Source organism: Falco cherrug, chromosome 17 (genome assembly GCF_023634085.1).
Source record: "Falco cherrug isolate bFalChe1 chromosome 17, bFalChe1.pri, whole genome shotgun sequence".
NCBI classification, from domain to species: Eukaryota; Metazoa; Chordata; class Aves; order Falconiformes; family Falconidae; genus Falco; species Falco cherrug.
Window position 1 is genome coordinate 1,977,056 of NC_073713.1, and position 20,339 is coordinate 1,997,394.

Below are 20,339 nucleotides of genomic sequence, written 5' to 3' on the forward strand. Positions count from 1 at the left end.
TGAAGAAAGAATGAAAGATTTATTTTATAAAAAGCCAAAATGTATTTTAAAACTGTTGAAGTATGTCACAGGTTGTGACTTTCATTCTGACTGAAGTTAGAAACTTATCTTCATGGTTTCATCCACTTCATCTTCTCTTGACAGTTTCTTTAGAATTAATTTTCTTAAGCAGCCTTCTTCCTCAAAGGCCAAGAACATTCCTCGTTCTAGTGAGTATTCAAACTTAAATGCTCTGGCACTACAAGATGTAAATGTCTTTTTGAAAAAGATGACATTACTTTCACCAGGAATTTCTTTGGGAACTTCTCCTTCCTGAGGAAGAAAAAAAGAACAGGTTAGTTCCAGTGCAAGATCTGGGCAGTTTGTTTCAGCTCACAAGTTTGAATTCTTTGTTTTGCCTACTACTTATACATACATAAATTATGGAAAGCAGATACTTACCTTAAATCGAACTATCATTTCTCCATGTTCTTTCTCACAACACATGTAATAATTTTTATCTTCTATCTTGATGCTGAATGCAACAGGCAACCCTGCTGAAGGTGTGGTAGTTTTGTAACAGTGAATGTTGAAGTGCATTCCATGGCCTAAATATAAATTGTTTTATTATTAACAGTTTGTTCAGGAGAGATCTGCCACAACATAACCGTATTATGTCTTATCATTCCACTGGCAATTGTTGTCTTCCCAGGGTACCTTTCCTGACAGAAGAGCCAGGACTTGAATTTTTATGACTGCTGGTAGCACATACTTCACTTTCTGCAATCATCCAATAACCAAGATTTTGAATTTGCAAGAAAGCATGTGAAGGTACCAGTTGGTAGGGTAGGACGTGTTCTTTTATGTGCATGCATAAAGTGAGAACTGGATTTGTAAATAGTCATCTGTGAATCAGGTTATAACTGTAGATATGTGATCTGTAAACAAATATGCTCAATGTAGTTCTGAACAAATTGCTGAGCCTCCCACCCACAAAAAAAAGCCCAAACCATAAGTACATTGTTAACTACAGCTGCCAGAAGTAAGAGCTTTTAGTGCTAAATACATTATCTGTTTAAACCTAAAAACGATTTTTTGTAATCCAAGACACACACACACAGAAAAAGGGGGTGGGGGGTGGGCTTAAGAACTTTGTGATCACAACAGCCCTTTTCTGTGTGGGACATCCTGCAGGCCTCAGTCTAATCTAGGAATCTAATCCATCACCAATGCAGAAAACACAGAGTTTTAGCTCTCTTAGCTTAGCTTTATTCTTACAAATGAAGTTTAAGTCTTTACTGTCAGTCTCATCACAAAGAACAAAACACATCTAGAATAAAGAAACTGTGCAATGGTTATAGTATATATTTGAAAAACAGTGTACCAGATTTCATCTCCTGATCTGTCACATCTTCAAAAGCTGCCATGTTTAAATCTGGCCGAACCACAAGCAGCTGGCTATTCACATTTCGAAGGACTCTGTGGAGAATTCTTTCCTTACAAAAGGCATCGCATTCCAGCCCTGTAGAAATATTAAGCGAAGAGGGTCAAATATGGTAACTGTAATCTCCTCAGATCATAACCATTTGCTACAGGCTTGATCTTGTCATTAAGGGTACTAGGTGAAATAAGTTCTTAGAATGGCATTCTCAAACCAGATGGAGGCCACATCATTCTTTCCACCTCTGGCTTGTAGCAACCCAGGCAAGACAGAAGGATTTCTCAGATGACAGCAGTCTGCATGTATAAGTAAGTGAAGCTACTGTGTCTGTTCCGTTCTGTCTTTTTGCTCGACAAGTAACAATTGGATTAGAAGGTCAAAAGGTCCTTCTGTCAGGGAAGCCACTATGCTGTGCCTCAGGAGGAAATACAGCAACATCAGCTTCAGGAGGAGGTGGTGAGCTGTAGCGCTCTTTTATGCTAGCCGTTACCAGTTTGAAAACTTGTTCTCTGAAGGCACACAAAGCATTTATGAGATGGTAAGCATGAGCAGGTTAGTTGAGGTAAAACTGATAATGAAGTTGATAAATGATGAGCTTTGAGCTTACCATCGTCGTCTTGGTTCCAAGTGAGCAATGAAAAAAAAAGAAGTAAAGAAAAAACAACATTAAGTTCTGCCCCCACAAAAGAAACCACTTTCTGCCCAGTTTTGTTCTGCAAGATTGGAAGCCAGCCAGCCACCCACACGTTTCCAGTTGTACTCCCCAGTATCACTAACTCTCCAAACTGAGCTGTTTCAACTACAGAGTGTGTTTTATTTGTGAGCATAACAAACACAACAGAATGATGTAACCACCAGTCATTTGAGAAGTGGAGTTACCACTAAACCAAGAGGCATGCAAAATGTTTTAGGGTTACTTAAGGTTGAGCAGCTCAGGTTAGTTTAAGTCTAAAACCAAGGAGTAAATGGCGTGCAAATTGTTGTTTTGGTCAGCACCTTTTTTCTAAGCGAGCAAAAGGACAAGAAACGGTCATTACATTACAAAGTGTTTCTAAAGACAAGACTGTTCTCTAACTTTATCCTGTAAGATTGGAAGCTACCCGCTTATTCCAAGTCCACCCCCACAGTATTCCAACCCTCCCAAGTGTCCCTTATGGGAATATATTGTATGAAGCAACAAATACTCCACTGACTCAGGTACTGGCTAACAGTACTTCAAACTGCAGCTTATGGGAAAATCAGGTGAAATCAGACTGATAAAGGAATTGTTTTTCATCAGTATCCCAACAGAAGAATTTATTTCTTGCTCAACACTGTAAGCATTTATATGGTGCTAACCTGTTAACACAGTGGGACAGCTGCCTCAAACTCAAGATTCTTTTTGCCTGGCGCCATAATCTAAGAGCTATCATTCTTCTAAGCCGGGGGGGGAGGGGGGGGGCTGGTGGTTTAACTGCTTTGAGGATGGCTCAGGTACCATTGGGGGAAAACCCAGGATGCCACAAAAGCAGGGATGGCAGGGCAGCCCAAGGAAAGGACTGAATTGTGTATCACCTTTTGATCAGCAGTGGGTAGTAATTACCTGCAAAATAGAGGCAGAAGTTTTTTCCAAGTTGCACTGCACACATGAGAATCTCTTCGCCACTCATCTTCACTCTGCCAAAAACACATGGAGAGAATTCAGAATTAAGAACAATGCTTCTTACTCTGTAAGGCAAGGGAGTTCTTGGGCCACTTCTCTTCTAATGCACAATACTGGAATGTTTCACTAGCTGTTGAAAAAATGCTTTTTTAACTAATTAGCCTCCTCCTTTGTTGCCTTTTATGACTGTTTAGAATAACATAGAGCATCCTTCAAGTTCTGTTATTTTAGAAAACTTTTCATTGACTTACACAATGTTACATGGGAATAAATAATAACTCATTACCATTTTCTTGTTCTATGAGAATGCCAGCAAGTAGCTCCATGAACATACCTCACCAAATTATGCTCTTCTCTTGGGCCTGCAAAAATTATCTTATTATTATATGCTTATTTGATTTTCTGTTTCTGATTTTTGAATAGGGAAGTGACTAGGACTGGATTAAGCTCCCTGTTATTGGCTATTAAGCCATAAAAGTTGTAAGTCTACGTGGACTGATCTTTCCAGGTTTCCTTTATAAAAGGACTTCCAGAATAACCCAAAAGTTAGTCCGCCTTTGCCTGCCATTTGGAAAGCCTGTATCTTTTGCAACTTGAGCTGGAATTGTGTATGTTCTTAGAGATATTGGGATGTAGTTCATTTTGAAGTGATTTTCTTATAGCATTTTAATGCAAGTTGAATTCTGAGCTTGATTTCACAGCTATTCTCTTTCACGAGTGACACGGAGAAAAGTGAAGGAGAAAAGATATATTACCCTTGAGAATAACAACACCCATTTTAGAAAAACAGCTGAACAAATCATTAAAGACCAGCCAGCTTCTGCACCCCTGTGCCACATGCTTCAGGGCTCGTTTAGAGCTAGTCCAGGGCTCGCTTAGAACTAGCCCAGGGCTGCACGCGTGTCAATACACAACCCTCTCCAAGAACTCCAGAATAATAACCTGTTTTAGCTTTGTTAATAGCCTCAACCTCATACAGTTAACAGCCTGACAGGTAAACTTTATGTTCTTTAGCTTTCTGACATAGCAACTGAGAGTATGTCACACTCTCGGTCTGTTTAATGGATGAAACAACATACATGTTTGAGGTATAAAACAAAAGAACAGTGGTGGTCATAAACTTGCGATACCCATTCCGTTTGCCTATAAATGCCCCCCATCCCTTTTCTTCTATCTTGAAGTTTCTGTTTATGCTGGCAGAAAGGAGATACATGTGAGCAGATTATATTGCTCTGCAGGCCACAAAGTCTCCCTATTTCAGCAGTGCGCCAGGGGAAAAAAAATAATCACAAAATAAACCACAAGTTATATGGAGTCACCTGTACTGGCTAGGGCTTGAACTGTAAAGTTTAGTACCTCAGTAATTTTACTGCTGTTGCGATGGTTGCCATTGAAAGGAATAATTCTAAGAAATAAGCAAGAAAATATTTTTATTTTAAAACTGATGATATCCTCTGCAAAATTAAAACAGCATCTCCTACCTTTAAAGAAAAGTGAGAATAAGAATAAAGGGAATTACAATGTGACAAATGAGGATGTGGCAAAGAATTTCATTCTTTCTCTTCTCAGACGCTGAGCAGTTTTAAAATGTCCTCTTCTATGCCACTAATTTTGTGAAACGCAGGTTGGTTATCACTTTCCTTCCTGTTTCGTTCTGTTCTGTAACTCGGTACATTTTCTGTTCATTTTCCTAAAATGCTTCCTGTGTATGAATGCTCTTACCTGTTTTATTTAAGTGTTTAGAAATAAAGGCGTTTTACTTTCCAAAAATAACTAGCTACTTTACTATCTGCAAGATCTGATATACTTGGCTTTGCGATTGTAACATTTTTGGCCAGATGTGCAAAGTAACGTTAGTGCACTGACATTCACTACCACTGCATCAAACCTTTAGGAGCGTGGCAGCTGTATGAAGTTTTCAGCCTGCTTCTATGTTCCTAGCCTCTGCATACTTTACATGGGAGGAGAAAGCCACAGCAGAATGCACAAAAACTTCAGGATCAGCATGAAATAAGTAAAACCAACGGTAAAAAATAGTTCAGTAACTTTTTGTAAGTAGTGTAGAATATTAAGTGTTTCATTCAAACCTACCAACTCCTGCCCAGGGATTCTTTTACCTTGCACTAGTCCCTGAAATAAACACAATAGACGTATTAAAGCCAGGTAATAATGGCAATAAACAGTATATAACGGCAGGAACTGGCTCTTGCCTGAGGATTTTACCGTGCGGTCAAAACATCTGGCTTCCAAGGCTCTTTTTCACCACTTGGAAAAGACTTGCATAAAACAACTGTTTACAAATGCCAGCTTCAGTAAGTACATACGCACATCAACCCGAAGGATTGGGGTTGGGGAATCACAGTGGCTTCCTTGTCCCTCTAGTAAAGTACTTTGAGGAATGTATTTGAGTTCCTCATCCTATTTTTTATATAGTGCATAGTTCTAGCTGGTCCGTGCAGAAACACAGGTTGATAGCAGCGGACTACACCTTTGTTTCCAAGCACGCATACCCAAGCCTTTGAAACAAAATTCCGCAACACCAAACAGTGCATGCCTCATGTAGTGAGGTTAAACCAAGAAGTCAAGGACTACTGTTACTTGCAAGCAGAGGGAAAGGCACTTACTGATCAAGGATTAAAGGTTTTCGGTTAAAATTACATTGGGTTTAAGGGGTGATGCACACTGGTGGCTCGGTTTAAGGGGTAAGGCACGCGGGACGGCTCGGTTTAAGGGGTGAAGCGCCCGGGACGGCTCCACTCCTTCCCCTGGTGCGCAGCAGAAGATGGCTAGACCTTTTGCCACGCAGACCGGCCGTTAGAGGCCGAGAGGCGGCTGTAGCTGCCCGCTGGGGTGAGCGCAGCGGGCCCGGGCTTGCCCCGCGGGGCGGGCTGCGGCCGGGACTGACGGCGGGCTGGCCCCGTGCCACCGAGCACCAGCAGCATCCCCGGCAGCGCCGCTCCGCGCCCGGCCCCAGCGCCTGCTCCGCGCCGGGAGGCCGCGGCGATGGGCTCTCCGCCTGCCGCGGGTGGTCTCGGGCGGTCGGGAGCCGGGAGCCGAGCGGCTGGGGGCGGCGAGCCGCCGGCTGCAGCGCCGGGGGAGGGCGGGGAGTCGCCTTGGTCCTACCTCGCTCCTCGGCGAACGATGCCAGACGGAAGGGCCGCGGCCCAAGCCCTGCCGCCCCCCCACGGTCCTCCCAGCCCCGGCGGGGGTCCCGGCCCCGCGTACCTCGCAGGAGGGGCCGTGCGGCTGCCGCCTGGCCGCGGCGCTCCGGGCTCCCGTCCCCGCCCGCCCCCCTCCGTGCCTGCCCACGGGCGGGCGCGAAGGCGGGGAGGGGGTTTTATAGCGGCTTGCATCACCGTTCGGCCAAATCTGCCGGCTGCACAGCCTGCAGAGGAAACTGGGGCTCTTTCCCAAGATATTTGTCTATGTCTGCATTTATTCAGCCGCACTTCCCCTCCGCGGCGGGGAAAGCAAGCCACGCAAACCTGGGGTTACGAGGAAGCCTTCGGCACCTCCCATCATCTCACACAGATGTTGTCAGAGGACACATCTTGTTTCTACAGCAGCTTGTTGCACTTTGTCTGCTGGGTCTGTAAAGTCTCAAATAGCAGTTTTGAAACAGGTACTAGCCATCAGAGCACAGACTTCCCCTTCTCCACACACTTGCGAGTTGCCCGTAAACATCGTGTACTGCCTTGGGGGAAGCCAGTTTAGAATTGAAAACATGTTGCATGGATCTAGTCCTTGATAACAATGATACCAATGAAGATACCACTGGTGTCTGGTGGGAAATCCTCAAATTGTCTCCCATCATCCTCTCCTACCTAAGTACCATCAGGGAGGAATTTATGTTCCCCACAGGGAAACAGCCAGAAACTGTGGCTAGCAGTTGAAGCCAGACTAGTAGAGAGGTCCTGATTTACCAGCTGTAACTTGTTTCCCATGCATGTACTAATTGTGATAGGGATTACTTATACCCAACAGCTGCAGCTCCGAAGTGTGATGCTTTTTGAAATGTAAGTGCTGCCTTCGGTGGTTGTGGAATGGTTTTTGCAATAAATGCTGCTGCAACTGCACTGGCAAACACTGTAGCGATGGGACAACTAAGGCCACAAAAAAACAGTAAGGTAAACTTAGGAATTAACCAATATTTTGTATAGTCTGCAGAATTTGGCAGTTAGCTGGAATCTCCATGCCTTGATTTTCTGTTTGTGATGCTGATGAGCATTAAAGCATTCCCGTGTAGCTTGGTGAGTAAATTGAAGAGGCTCAAGTTTTAGCACTGGACTGGGGGGAGCCCAACACACCAGAACTCCCCAAAAACCCAAACCTCTAGCTAAAATAAAATCTAAGACTCTCAGATGTTCTTTCGCTTGTCTGCATGCCTGTTACTGCTGCAGAAGAAAACCAAACCAACCAAATGCACACACGCACCAAACAAAAAACAAACAAAAAAAAAGCACAATAGAGGTGTGTAGGGAATGCTTCAATGTCTGCATCTTAAAACTAGGGAGATAATTTTGAGGTCAAAGGTGCATCTTTCAACCTCATCTGAAATAATAATCCTAAAAAATAGAGCTATACTTTGCTAATAACCATGGATTCTGAGTATTCTACCCACAAGGAGCAGCATGTTCATAGACATGTTAAGACAAACCACCTGTGCTACAGAAATTTATCTTCTTTCTTTGAAGTTGTTGAAAAAGTAATTAAATTGATTCAGAAGATTTCTAAAAAGCAGAGGAATTCAGCAACAGAGTTAAACCTCGTGTTTCTGACAGACAAACAAAGAACAATACATTTTTGGCAGCTACTGTTTTCAGATAAGAACTATATATCCCTATTTACAGATAGTCACTCACACTGACTGAATTCCAACCAGACAGCAGTATTGTGCCATCCCCTTTCAACATCTTTTGTTACATGGCATTCCGTACATGTGGACTTGTGTTTATCTAAACCTGTATACCAGAGAGAGATCCAAATTTGATTTAAACATATAGATCTAGCTTATTTCTGTATACAACAACTGTAAGTCTACCATTCCTCTTGGTACTTTATTTGAATGGTTGGTTCTTACAGGAAAAAATCTTTCTAAGTTTAAATCTTTCTAAATTTAACTGGCTTCTGGTTCTGGTCACCCGTTTCTGTGCGTTTTCCTGATAGCCATTTCGTAACCAATAGTTAGTTCCTGCCTGTGAAGTATGATCAAATTGCCTTTTGGTCTTTTTCAACTAAAATAAAACGCTTCAGCCCTTTAAGTTTCTACTTCTGCATAATTTTCTTCAGCTTCAGAATAATATTAATGTCTCTTTTCTTCAGCTGACTTCTAACATTTTTTGAAAATTTGGGCGCCAGACCTTTATTCAGAACGGTTCCTCATTTGGGTGATACTGCTTGTACTTCTTGATCCCAGATACCTAACTTTTCATTTCACTTTGGAAAAAAAATAATTTAAGTTAATGCTGTAACAATTATTTCTCATTTAGCTATTTTTTCTCATTAAGTTTAAATTTACATTCAGATCACTAGTGTGTTTTTTTAAATAATTATTTAAATTAAATAATATTGTACTTGGTACCTTAATTTGTGCAAAAGCACCAGAACCAGTGCCAGTCAGCCAACTTTATTTATTCTAAAGAAACTGGAACTACTTTCAGAGTAACGGCTTAGATAATTTTCTTTTTTTTAGTCTGAGCTTTCTCCATAGTCTATCACATCCATAAGGTACTGAAGTGGCAAAACTATTCAGATGTTTCATTTATTTTAATTCAGATGGTCTGTTAATAAAAATATCCTAACATACTAATGGTAACTCAATTAGGTAAACACTTTTAAGAAAGTTTGCCTAGTGTAGTCCTTCATATGTTTCTTAATGTTTAAATGACATTGCTAATAACATAAATATATATAAATTTTTTGAGAATTAAATTGTGGGCCATGGCAGCATATTGAATACTGTTTCTACTTTAGGAACTATTTAGTTCTTGTTCTTCCAGCAGTTTAATTACTTGTCCTGAATTTTGACTTTCAGAGCCTATTTGAATAACACGTGTAAGGTTAAGAACCTTTCTTTTCTTAAAAACATACAGACACAAAAAACCTCAGAGAAAATATTACCTTTACTCCAACACAAGTTCAACTCTTGCGATGATTGTCTTCACTGTCGCTTTAATGCAGCCAGGCTTTAGAAACGCAGTAGCTTGATAAAGCGTTTAATACTTTTGGCTGACAACGTGATGTTTAATACTGAAAGAGCTCTCCTGAATCACTGCGTGTAGCTTCTTCCTGTTTTAAGCAAGCCACTTCATCACGTCATCTACTCGGTCCTTTCTCGGTTGTTTCTCAATGAACCCCAATGCAGCTTACCTACCAATGGGAAGTGCTGCGTAAGGATAGCACAATCTTGTTTTCCATTGTCTAATTGTAGAGGTGTTAGTCATTTTAGTGACAGTAACCTGTCAGGTTTTACTAGTTCATGGCTTGTCCTTTGAAAGGGATCCACCTCACCTCATCTGTCCATTTCGCTGTCATCTCAAAACATCTCAAAATCCCAGTGATTCCAGTTGGGGCTGGATCTACCACAGGTGCTCAGGAGACAAAATACGACAGGAATTGTGTGAGCAGACTGCAGGACACTTCAGATAGCTACAGGTGGTCTCATCATGCTCGACCATGTCACAGGGGCGAAGCACTCCTTCCTGGGGTGGTGGAACGGGGGTTTTGGCACTACACTGAGGCTGGTACAAGCCTTCTTGGCTGGGCCCGGCCGCACAGCCCCTGCCCGGCAGCCTGCCCATTGCCTGCCACAGCCCCCCAGCTGGAGCAGGGCTGCCGGCCCCACTCCTGCCCACCTGAGGTGCCGGCAGCCGGGCGTGTGAGGAGGGGGGCTGGCCACACTGCCTGTCAGCTCCCGCCGCCTGAGAAGAGAGGGGGAGAGGGCCTGAGGGCCAGAGGAGAGGGGGCGAGAGGGCGTGAGGGCCAGAGGCGCCTGAAGTCCTGCGGGGAGAGAGCCTGAGGGCCAGAGGGGAGAGGGCCAGAGGAGCCTGAAGTCCTGAGAGGAGAGGGGGAGAGGGCCAGAGGAGAGGGGGCCTGAGGAGAGAGGGCCTGAGGGCCAGAGGGGAGAGGGCCTGAGGGCCAGAGGAGAGGGGGCCTCAGGGCCAGAGGAGAGGGCCTGAGGAGAGAGGCCCTGAGAGGAGAGGCCCTGAGGGGGGAGGGCCTGAGGGCCAGGGGGGAGGGCCTGAGGAGAGGGCTGCAGGGGGCCACCGATGGCCCTCAGGGTGCGAGGTGCTGGGGGAGCATAGGTGGAGCTGAGGAGGAACAGCGCCCATTTGGGCAAGGCAGAATCGGTGTCAGCAGCCCCAGGGCCGAACCACGGCCCTGCCGGGAGCCCCAGGGCCGGGAGCCCCAGGGCCGGGAGCCCCAGGGCCGGGAGCCCCAGGGCCGGGAGCCCCAGGGCCGGGAGCCCCAGGGCCGGGAGCCCCAGGGCCGGGAGCCCCAGGGCCGGGAGCCCCAGGGCCGGGAGCCCCAGGGCCGGGACTTGGACCTGCTCTCTTCACTGCACACACCGTGCTCTGAGGTGCTGCCTCTCTGCGGCGAGGAGAGCTCCTTCACAGAGGAGCTTACACAGGTACTGCTTACAGGTTTTACATGGTATTTTAATATAGATGTGTTCTCCAGACGCACAAAGATAACCCCTTACCAAATGTGACGTACTTTTTATCAGGCAACGATGACAAGCAACACACAAAAACCTGATGAAAATAGAAGTAAACGGAAAAAAGAGATGGAGGTGAGCGGTACTGTATAAGGAAGGGAGGGAGTACCTGGACCCTTCTGGCCCCAGGGGAGTGACACAAACTGTTATAAAACGGCCCCATGTCCTTCTGTGGCATTGCTGTGGGTTCCTCTCAAGGAGAGAGGGCAGAGCACTCCATGGCAGTTTACAGGAGTTAGGGGAAAAAATATGTGACGTTCTTATGCAAGTAGACTGTACAGTTTCTCTTAAGTGTTTGAAGAAAAACAAAACTGGGTGTGCACTGCAATGCAGTTATGAAGGACTTCTTGAGAGCGAGCTTCCGAAGCACACCAGCTTTTAGTGATACAAGCAAAGATCTCAACCTGGTGCTTCCCACGAACTCCCCTAGGTGCTCTGCCTGTTCACAGTGGATGGTGTTGATGCTGTGAAGCCAACAATACACTTCCTTTGAAAGCAGTCTCTCAAGATTTTTTAAAACCTCTTTTTTTTCTCAGTTAAACTCTTATCTGTGCTAAGCTTGTTTTAAGTCCTAGAACCTGTATTTTTTTATGTGCTCTTGTTATTAGAATGAAGCTTCGGAAAATCCTCAGTTGTCCTCCCTTGACAAAACAGATTTGGCTTTTTCTGAGGGCTTGCAGTCCCTTCACAAAGCTGAACCACTGGAAAAAGTTTTAAATGGTGATGTATTAAATATACTGCAAGTGCCTATGTAATTATCTAATTCGATGTTGCCACAAAAAATCATTCAAATGTTTAAATAAAATTACTTCTTTTTTTAACAGAGATGAACAAAGAAATTATGAACTTGTTATCAAAATATGCTCATATATTAAGGCAAGTTAACTTTCTGTCCTATACAGCAGTTTTCTAATTTCTCTAGATAAGATGGATTACTGTGGCTGCAGTTTAGAGAAATTTGTGCTGAAAACTACCTACCACAGATCTTGAAAGAAAAAAGCTGTTTTCTGTTACAACAGAGAACTGATTTGGTCAGAAACGGAGTATTGACAGATACAAATTTTTAAGAAAAGCATAAAAGCAGTTCTAAGTAGTGAAAAAGTTAATGGTGTCAGTATTGATTTTAACTACAGATTTTTTCAATTAAGTGAGAGAGCAGCGATGGATGCTTCTTATGTCCAAGAACTTGATGGGATCTTAAAAGAAGCAAGGACCATAGAAACCCACTTAAAACAGAAAAGAGAGAGTCTGAAACAGAAATTCACTGTGATTGCAAGTACTCTGCAAAGCTAAATGGAGTTTGTTAGATTGCAGAAATGCAGAGCAAAACTTGTAGTATATTTTGTGTATTAAAATAGAGACTGAGTGCAATGATAAATGTTTCATAAATGTATTAAATATTTCTAGCAGTTCAGGAAACTTTCATCAACTTAAGCAGCAACTTTTTTAAAATAAGTAGATAGGATACATGGGATAGTGGTAGATAGTAACAATATGAAATATCCATTTAAAATCCTATTGCTCCAAGGGATTCTATACATTAAAAGATCTTTTTTTACTTGTTGATACATCACTTAGGCTGTCCCTAAACTTCCATCCCCGGAAAATACTGGAAGCATTTGAAAAAGAAAGTAGAAAGAATTTTGCATTGTTTGGTTTTAAGGTTATGGAAGTTTAATGCAACTGAATTCTGAAGCAGCCATGGTATTTCTAATGTTACTGCTAAGGGTGTTTTTTTCTTTTATTGTCACAACCAGTCTCTCACTCTAGAATATAGTATAGAAATATATCTATGAAACATGGGATTTTGCAATGTAAGTGGAAAAGGACCTCAGATTATTTTATGGTTGGGGTTTTTTTGTGTTTTCTTTCTACTGTAGAAAATGTTTTGGTGCTAAAATCTTAGTAGAATGTACTTGCAATCTTACTTCCATTTTGTCTCAGAATATAAATAGATTTAAAAGATCAGCTTAGAAATAGTGTTCTATATATAAAGAGATATAAAGTCTTAATTTGAAAATATATTTTAATACTTCTACAGCTTTTCAAGTGAAACCAATGCCATTCTGATATAAACATAAAAGCACATCATCAAAACTCTGCTGGTAATGTCAATAAATAGAGTGACATCTAGATGATGTTAACATAATCTAGAATTACACTGCTCTTTTATTTTGTTATTTAGAATCATCAGTATTATTTGCTGTATATCCAGTTTATTTAAAGATGCTTATGGTGGTTTTGAGCACTTTTTCTTTCTTGTCATTTGACTGTTAAAAAAGGTGAAACATAAAAATGTACAAAGCGACATTGGTACAAATTGTGAGCCTAACGTAATAAAGAAAAATGCTGGATAGTCCTGTTGCTAGCATAAGATATATCCTTACCCCACTGTGTATTAGTTTTCTCTGGAAATCCTTTCAGACTTAATGAATCCTCCTTTCCCCCTTTTATTAGGTAAAAGTCACAAGCCCCTGTCAAACTGATACTGTTTAAAACAAACAATGAGAGAAACTGGACATGTAGGGTGAGATTTTCCAGGGTATTTAGATACCTAAAGATGCAGATATGTACTTAGTAGGATTTTCGAACCGCCTAAGCATGTAAGCGCCTTACTTGCTTAGGAATTTTTGAAAATCCCGTAAGGTGCCTATCTGCATCTTTAGCATCTAAAGACTTTCAAAACTCTTGTCATTAGTCTACATCATATTTACCAGTCTTTTACTTTTTTAATTAATCACATCTCGTTTGCAATCAGTCTTGATAATGTTTAAACAGAAGAAAGTGGGAGAAAAAGAGATTTTGGAAGTTAAATTTCCTAGAATATTGTGTTAAGTGTTTCTAAAATCTCCAATCATCTATAAGGATGACAAAAAGCAGAGTTTTAAACTGTCATCTGTGAAGTGTATGAATGCGGCGAATGAAGAGACGGGACGCAGCTTGATGCAAGCAAATGTCGGTTTATTGTACAGGAGCACAACTTTATATACACTTTCAAAGGCTGCGCGTCTTAAACCAATTGGTTCCTGAGGCTAACCCTTGCATACTAGGCAATCCCTGATTGGCGGCTAATTAACAGCAAGGTGTTGCCTTTCCTTGGCGCCAACTTTGGCGCCATCCGTTTCCCGCTCCCCTGTGCTCTGCAAACAGGCCTTATCATGTTAATTGCTGTCTAGACAAGCTCATCATGTTGATTGTTGTCTAGACAAGCCCGAGCACATTCCCCTCAGCTAACTGATTGCCACGCATGGTCCTAGTTTCCAGCCTGCTCCTGCATCTCCCCCTTCCTGTTACACAAAAGAACCCCTGAAACCGAGCAAAAACAAGGCACAAGTAATAGAACAAATAAAAAACCAACTAAGACATGATATCAATGTCAAAATAACCCACTGTCCTTGTTCCATACAATTTTACAATTTCCCCTTTTTGCTTTTTGAACAGCTAGTACCAGGTTTGCCATGTTCTGCAGGGCCCTTGCAAACATGACAGCAACCAAGGTAATAGCAAACAAACAATACTGCCAATTGAGTGAATGAATGCTAAAAAGGCTGAAATTTTCTCAGATTTTGATAACATGTTGCTGCAGTGGGGCGCCTAAAATCCACGCAGCACATACCATCAAAATCCTCACAGCCATGTCCCTGAACCAACAACAAAGGCAGTAGCAATTTTGACTCACATTCTTAACTGCCTACCAAACAAGGTGATTTAACTCTTTAATGCTTTTCCTACTGTTACTCTGGGTAAGATAAGAACCGCTGCGATACGTTCCTATCATAGCCTCCTACTACATTAACATCTACAGAAAAACAATTATCGACAAAGTGTAAACAATATCATCTTTCTTTTAAATTAACATTATACATAGATGGAAGGGCACACCAAACAAGAACTGGTTCAATCAAAAAGTTCGAAACATCAAACATCGCATGCCTTCTTTGAACACACCTCTGGGGTCATTCCCTTCATTCCCTCTCTTTTTTATGCAAAGAGAGACACTTTACCATAACAGAGAAGCCCCTATTTACATCTCTGAGCCAGGACACAAACCGCAGCTGTATGCTCCGCCAGGCTCAGGGCAGAAACCATTCATGTAGTTACATAGCTATATATCACCACAAGCATGCAGACACCTATTAAACACTAGATAACCATGTTTATCTTTCCTATTCTCCTTCACAATACCTAGTTGTTTTCTCATCTCTTGTTAGGTCAAATATTCTCCAGCTTCCTCTCCTACATCTCTCTTCAGACATTCTCTATCCTCCTCTTTTTTGCTTGTTAATTGCGACAATGCAAAGGGTGTGTGTAGCTGGGTGACCATGACCTGATTTATGTTACAATCAACTAAACACTGAATACAGGAAAAAAAGGTATGGGAGACATAAGGCAAACATCAATAAGGTGGTTAAAGATAATTATAATAAAACCTGTAATACTTTTGAGTCATGGGCCAAAGTTTCCCAGCCGTGAGAAGAGACCAAAGGCATCCCGCCCCTGGCTCTGTTGCAGATCTTTGTTTTAAGGCTTTTGAGTTTTGTATACTTTTGTAAATTAATTCACAGTGGTCACTCAGATTCATGTAACACATCCTATAAAAGTCTTCACACTTGTGTCCCTGTGCCAATAATAAAAATCAATAGCAACTCGGTTCTGTAGCAACATATGATGGACAGAATCAACATCTATTAATAAGCCAGAAAAAAAAAAAATAGTATTTGTAGTATTACTTTGTTTAGCAAGCTAGCAGCCTAATTTACTAAGCAAGTTAAGAGCGTGTACTATTCTTACAGAAGAGATCAGAGAAGCAAAAATGTGTTATGCTGCATTCCAGAACTCAGCCTGAGAATTACAGTCTGCTGTGAGTTCTGCGTTACAATCATTTGACACATGTTGGGGTTGCGATTGTGAAAGTTGCCCATTTACAATTTTCATTGACATTATCACAGCTAGTTGTTTTAAAAGCAACCCTTGAGCTTCCTGATGTTCGACTTGTTGCAAAATATTCTGAAGCCAATCAATCAAGTTAGTATTAAAGTTAGTGACTCTCTAGGACCCTGCAAGACTGTGGCAAGACTCCTGCATCCTGCTTTAATAGCCATCTCATTCATTTGCAAACAGTTGTCCCTGGGATACCTTGCCTGAGTCACAGAATAGGCACAGGTAATTGCTCCAGCTAACTGCTCATAGTTAACAGCAATTCCCCGATTAAGGTTTTCAGTCAAGGCCACTACACATAGCTCACAAAAATCAAATAACTACATCATATACTGTATCAGTTAGTACCATACAAAGCAATGACTTCCAATCATGCAGTGTGAGTGTATAAGGCTCTGCCATCACTTCAAGAAGGGACATAGCAAATGTATTATGAATCCTCCCTTCCCGCACTGCTTTGCTTAACCCTTTAACAGCCTCGTATAGCACAGGCTGCCACTCTGCAGGTTGATTTGTCTGACAAAATACTGAACATGCCCTAGCGACTCCCAAAACCCATCACTTAAGTGTTTCCCACTTGCATTCCTGCCACCGATCCCTCAGACTCCCTTTCACCCTCCCCAAAAATACAATCAATGCAGCAGGAGAGACAAGGGGATGGGGGAAAAGTCTAGCTCCTTTCCAGATCTATAGGACCTGGATCAACAGGTTTATCAGTGTCAATAAAATCACTGTCCGAGTTGTCCTGCTCCCGTGCTTGGTCCTGTGTTGTGAGGGTCGCTGCAATCAGTGACAGAAGCTTTGGGGGCAGAGGAGGTGTGGACAGAATCGCCGTCGCTGACGGTGTCTTGAGAAGAGTCGCGCTGTCGGTGGAATTTACAGCTTCCTCTGGTTTAGCACTGTTAGTAGAATTAGTCCACACTTGGCAAAGAGTAGTCAGAATTTGCCACCAAGATGTTAAATGCATTCCCGACACGGAGTTCCCCTCCGCGGCAGCATCACACAATTGGCTGCTGTTTGTACACACTTTCATTCTTTCAAAGTCTCTGAAGTTTCTTGGCTGCTCACCTGTCTCGATGCATACAGGCGTTATCCTCGGGGTTTAGGTTGTCCGCCTGGTCCAGACAGCAAGACGATTGTTCAGCCAAGCCGTCTCCTCCGGAACGCAGCCCTCTTCCACAAGCTGTCTTTTTTCCGTCCTTATTCTTCCAAGGCTTCGGAACACCACCATAGGGGTCACCATTTGAGGAGACTGAGGCACGGACTCTCTGATCTGACTAGAAGACCCTTTATGAGTCCATATACGTCTCTTTCTGGGGACGAAGCCTGATTCCCCATTACGGATTTCCCACAGCTCACCTCTCACCTCCGGAGGGATTTCTGGCCGGCTCCTGCTTCCTTTCAGCAGATCATTCAAAGTTCTGTGGGATTCGCTGCATGTCGCTCAGATAGGCGATTCGAGAGCCCTTCACGTTAGATCCTTAAACGCATCACGTCGGGGTCACCAGTTTGCGGCGAATGAAGAGACGGGACGCAGCTTGATGCAAGCAAATGTCGGTTATGAAGTTACAGATTTACCTATGGTTATTTCTGTAAGCCTTTTAAAAAAAAATTACACAAATTTCGTTGCTGTTAAATACCTGCCTCTTATTGAAGTCAGAAGCTTGCTGCATATTATCTGTTTGTGCTTGGGAAAACAGATCACCTGGATTTAGATCGTCTAGATTCAGTTTATGTGGCTAATATATCCAAGTTGCAAACCTTTGGCTCTAGTATTAAGTATTATTAAGAAGCAGAACTTAGAAAACTATTGGATCACAGTATAAGTTTCTTCCCTTTAGGGGGTCAAGAGGGCACAGACTCATAGTGTTACTGTTGCAGCAGTTTGCTCCATTTCAAAACTTTGTAAAATCCCATTAAAAAAAAGTAAAACTATACTACTAAGAAGAATGACAAACTGCTTAGTTTGGCATTGAAGTGCAGTTAAAATCAAGACATACCTCTAAATGATGACTCTTGTTTTTCTGCAGTGATTTCTTATGCAGTTGGTTGTCATTACATGTTATAATTTAGACTGGGGTCTCTATGGTAGCAAGGGGAGTTTAGAATTTGAAGAGACATTGACAGTAAAGTCAGTAAATATGACCATAGGAACCTAGCAGAGATTATGAACACTGTGGTTATGCTTACTAAAGGGAAGTAATTCAAGCTTTGTAAGATTTTGAAATAGGTGTTTCAAAAACTATGTTTTAAATTGCTAAGAGCAACAAAGCTTCTGGTTTTGCTGCTGAATCTGTGTGAGGATATATATAAAAATATTCATTTTACTTGGTCAGTGTTTAAATTATGTACTTTCATAAAGTTCTAGCTTGAAATCGTAAGTTCAGACAGTTTAAAACATCCAATGAAAACAAACAAGTCTCTTGAGTTTAAAAAACACTTCAGCAATGGAAATACCCACTTGCTGGTTGCTTTCATACATGTCTCTTCCTGTTTAAAAGGGAGCTTTCCCTAATTGCTTCACTGGCTAAAAATATTGAGTGTTTTTCTGTTGGATGCCCTTCAGTGTTCCACTCAACATCTATATGTATGGGAATACTCATTACACACTGTTTTTCTTCTAAACCATTAGAAAAGAAAATGTTACTGTTTGCCCATTTGTCTACAATTTTCTACCTTGCTGCTGATGTTTCTGCACTGAATGTCCCTCTCATGTATTTTGGTATTTATTGGGAGAAACAAACCACATTTTTTATTCTCTTCTGATGTGAAACTTAAAAGCTCATTCATTCTGTCTCTGAGGACTGAATGAGCTATGCATGAAATCCACCTGGCACCCATCCTATCACTATCCGCTTTCCAGTTCTACTGAAGGAGGTTTGAACAGAAAATTAATTGGCTTTAAAGCTGCCAAATCTGATCAGCAAAGCTCAGCTGGTAACTACGTTTTCTTTAAGCTTCTCCTCCTGTTGTTTAAGCTGCAGTGCCTTACAAATTAACAAGAACATCTAAGATGACAGATCAGTAACAGAATATAAATGGATTTATTTTTTTTTTGTTAATGCAGAAACATCTTGGACAAAGTTCCAACCCTCTTGAAGTCAAGGGGATTTTTGACAGTAAGTCTTTTGCATTTCTGAGCTTACTGTGAGTACCTCCAAGTCTGGGAAGTGTGTTGAAAAACTAATACTCAGTTCCTCTCATTGCTCTTCCGTTATCTAAAAGCTAAAAATGCAAAACAACAGAGAATGCAGAGACAGCTTAGGTATTCAGCCCAGAATGCTTCCCTGAGAAAAGGCTAATTGTGACTGATTACTTAAAATGAAGCTGCCCTTTAGCATGGGGGTAGGAATGTGGTTCATAATAGAACAAGACCAAATCGAGCCAGGTCATAGATGTGTTTAAGGCTTGTGACATTCTGTCTAGAACTCATCAGAATTCAATTTTGCTAATTGTAGAATTTTTATGTTTTGTCTTTGAATTGTTTTTGAAAACCGGATGATGAAGGTGGCATTGGAAAAGAGCAGAGTGTGCATTTTACATCGTCAAGGTGAACCTCCAGAAAAAAGGAGGGCAAAGAATGACAGATCAGCCTATCTCCCATCCTGTAGTGAGTCTGAAGTAAATTTCTTAACAAATACTTTATAGTCACCTGGGGAACAATAAATAAATAACGAAAAAATAGATTCCTTTATTAAAGTAGCAGACTTAATAAGGAAAAATGACAGATGAGGTATAGATTGATGTAGGATAAATGACACTGTCCTTGATGATATTATATAAAAATGAGAGCAATCAGGAAGTAGGGGCTACATGAATGAGTTAAAAATCGGTGAAAGGAATAGGCATTTTGTCTGAAAGGTCAGGCTGGGTGGCATTCCACAGTGATCTGCTTCAAGCCTCGCTTATTCCATATTGTCCCATATGATTTAGAAAAAGGACATTAGAGAATACAGTTCATTTTTCAAATGGCAGCAAGCTAGGAGGGTCGCACATGCTATCAGTAACATACATTGAAAATTCACTATAATCTCCATAAGATGAAGGGCTGACCTGAAATCAAGACAAAATTCAGAAAAGACAAGGGAAAAGCACTGTGCTTAGCAAGCAGAAACATTTGTGTTAGTTACAAACCAGAACAATAGCTAGAGTTGGTATGGTGTTACTGCGTGGTGGGAAAAAAAAAAGCTGAGATGTGTTAGCCATAGGATAGCAGATGAGATTTAAAATCTTCGTTGTTCTCCTTTGTGTTAGTTTGGGTTTAGCTGGAGGATGGGTCTGCTTATTAAAAACAGAGTGGGCAGCATGGGAAACAGGGATAATAAAAGGCAAAGAAACCATGATCTGTGAGGAATCATGTTTCATTTAGAGAAAGCACAAAATGAGGGAAGGCACGATAACAGATGAGTTACAGAAAGGACGGTAGTCAGGTTTTCACTCTGTCTTGCAGGAAGGACAAGAAGAAATCAGCTTAATTTTCAGCAGCAGATTTAGGATGATTCATAATCTGTCCCATCTGAAGGACAGTGGAATGGGCTACCTGGACGACTGTGTATGCTGCCTTGCTCTCTCTCAACGGATAGGGCAGCTTTTAAGAGCTGCTTGATAACATGAAACAAACA

General features: G+C 41.8%; 2 protein-coding genes across 6 annotated transcripts in view; one reads left to right on the forward strand and one right to left on the reverse strand.

Moving 5' to 3' along the window:
* Window positions 1-20,339, reverse strand: part of IL18 (interleukin 18) — a 26,947-nt gene continuing 6,608 nt past the window's right edge. The window contains exons 1-6 of one of the 5 annotated variants that reach the window (XM_055728694.1): window positions 6,288-6,428; window positions 3,003-3,076; window positions 2,028-2,036; window positions 1,364-1,501; window positions 442-587; window positions 1-312 (exon numbers count right to left, since the gene is read on the reverse strand). In XM_055728694.1, the coding sequence (XP_055584669.1) occupies window positions 97-312; window positions 442-587; window positions 1,364-1,501; window positions 2,028-2,036; window positions 3,003-3,076; window positions 6,288-6,415 (711 nt within the window). In that variant the 5' untranslated portion in view covers window positions 6,416-6,428 and the 3' untranslated portion in view covers window positions 1-96. Of the gene's footprint in view, window positions 313-441; window positions 588-1,363; window positions 1,502-2,027; window positions 2,037-3,002; window positions 3,077-6,185; window positions 6,429-20,339 lie in introns of those variants that run through there. The other 4 variants (XM_055728692.1, XM_055728695.1, XM_055728693.1 and 1 more) reach the window with 4 other exon arrangements.
* Window positions 10,469-13,677, forward strand: TEX12 (testis expressed 12). The gene is made up of 4 exons (XM_005440204.3): window positions 10,469-10,854; window positions 11,388-11,499; window positions 11,604-11,655; window positions 11,928-13,677. The coding sequence occupies exons 1-4, from the start codon at window positions 10,795-10,797 to the stop codon at window positions 12,070-12,072; spliced, it is 369 nt and encodes a 122-aa protein (XP_005440261.1). The 5' UTR covers window positions 10,469-10,794; the 3' UTR covers window positions 12,073-13,677.

What these genes read in the sequence shown, in the direction of transcription:
- TEX12 (XM_005440204.3), top strand. Translation starts at nt 10,795, where the DNA reads ATGACAAGCAACACACAAAAACCTGATGAAAATAGAAGTAAACGGAAA. An exon ending in ACTGGAAAAAGTTTTAAATG is followed by an intron (nt 11,500 to 11,603) that starts GTGATGTATTAA and finishes TTTTTTTAACAG; the next exon opens with AGATGAACAAAGAAATTATG. An exon ending in AAATATGCTCATATATTAAG is followed by an intron (nt 11,656 to 11,927) that starts GCAAGTTAACTT and finishes TTTTCAATTAAG; the next exon opens with TGAGAGAGCAGCGATGGATG.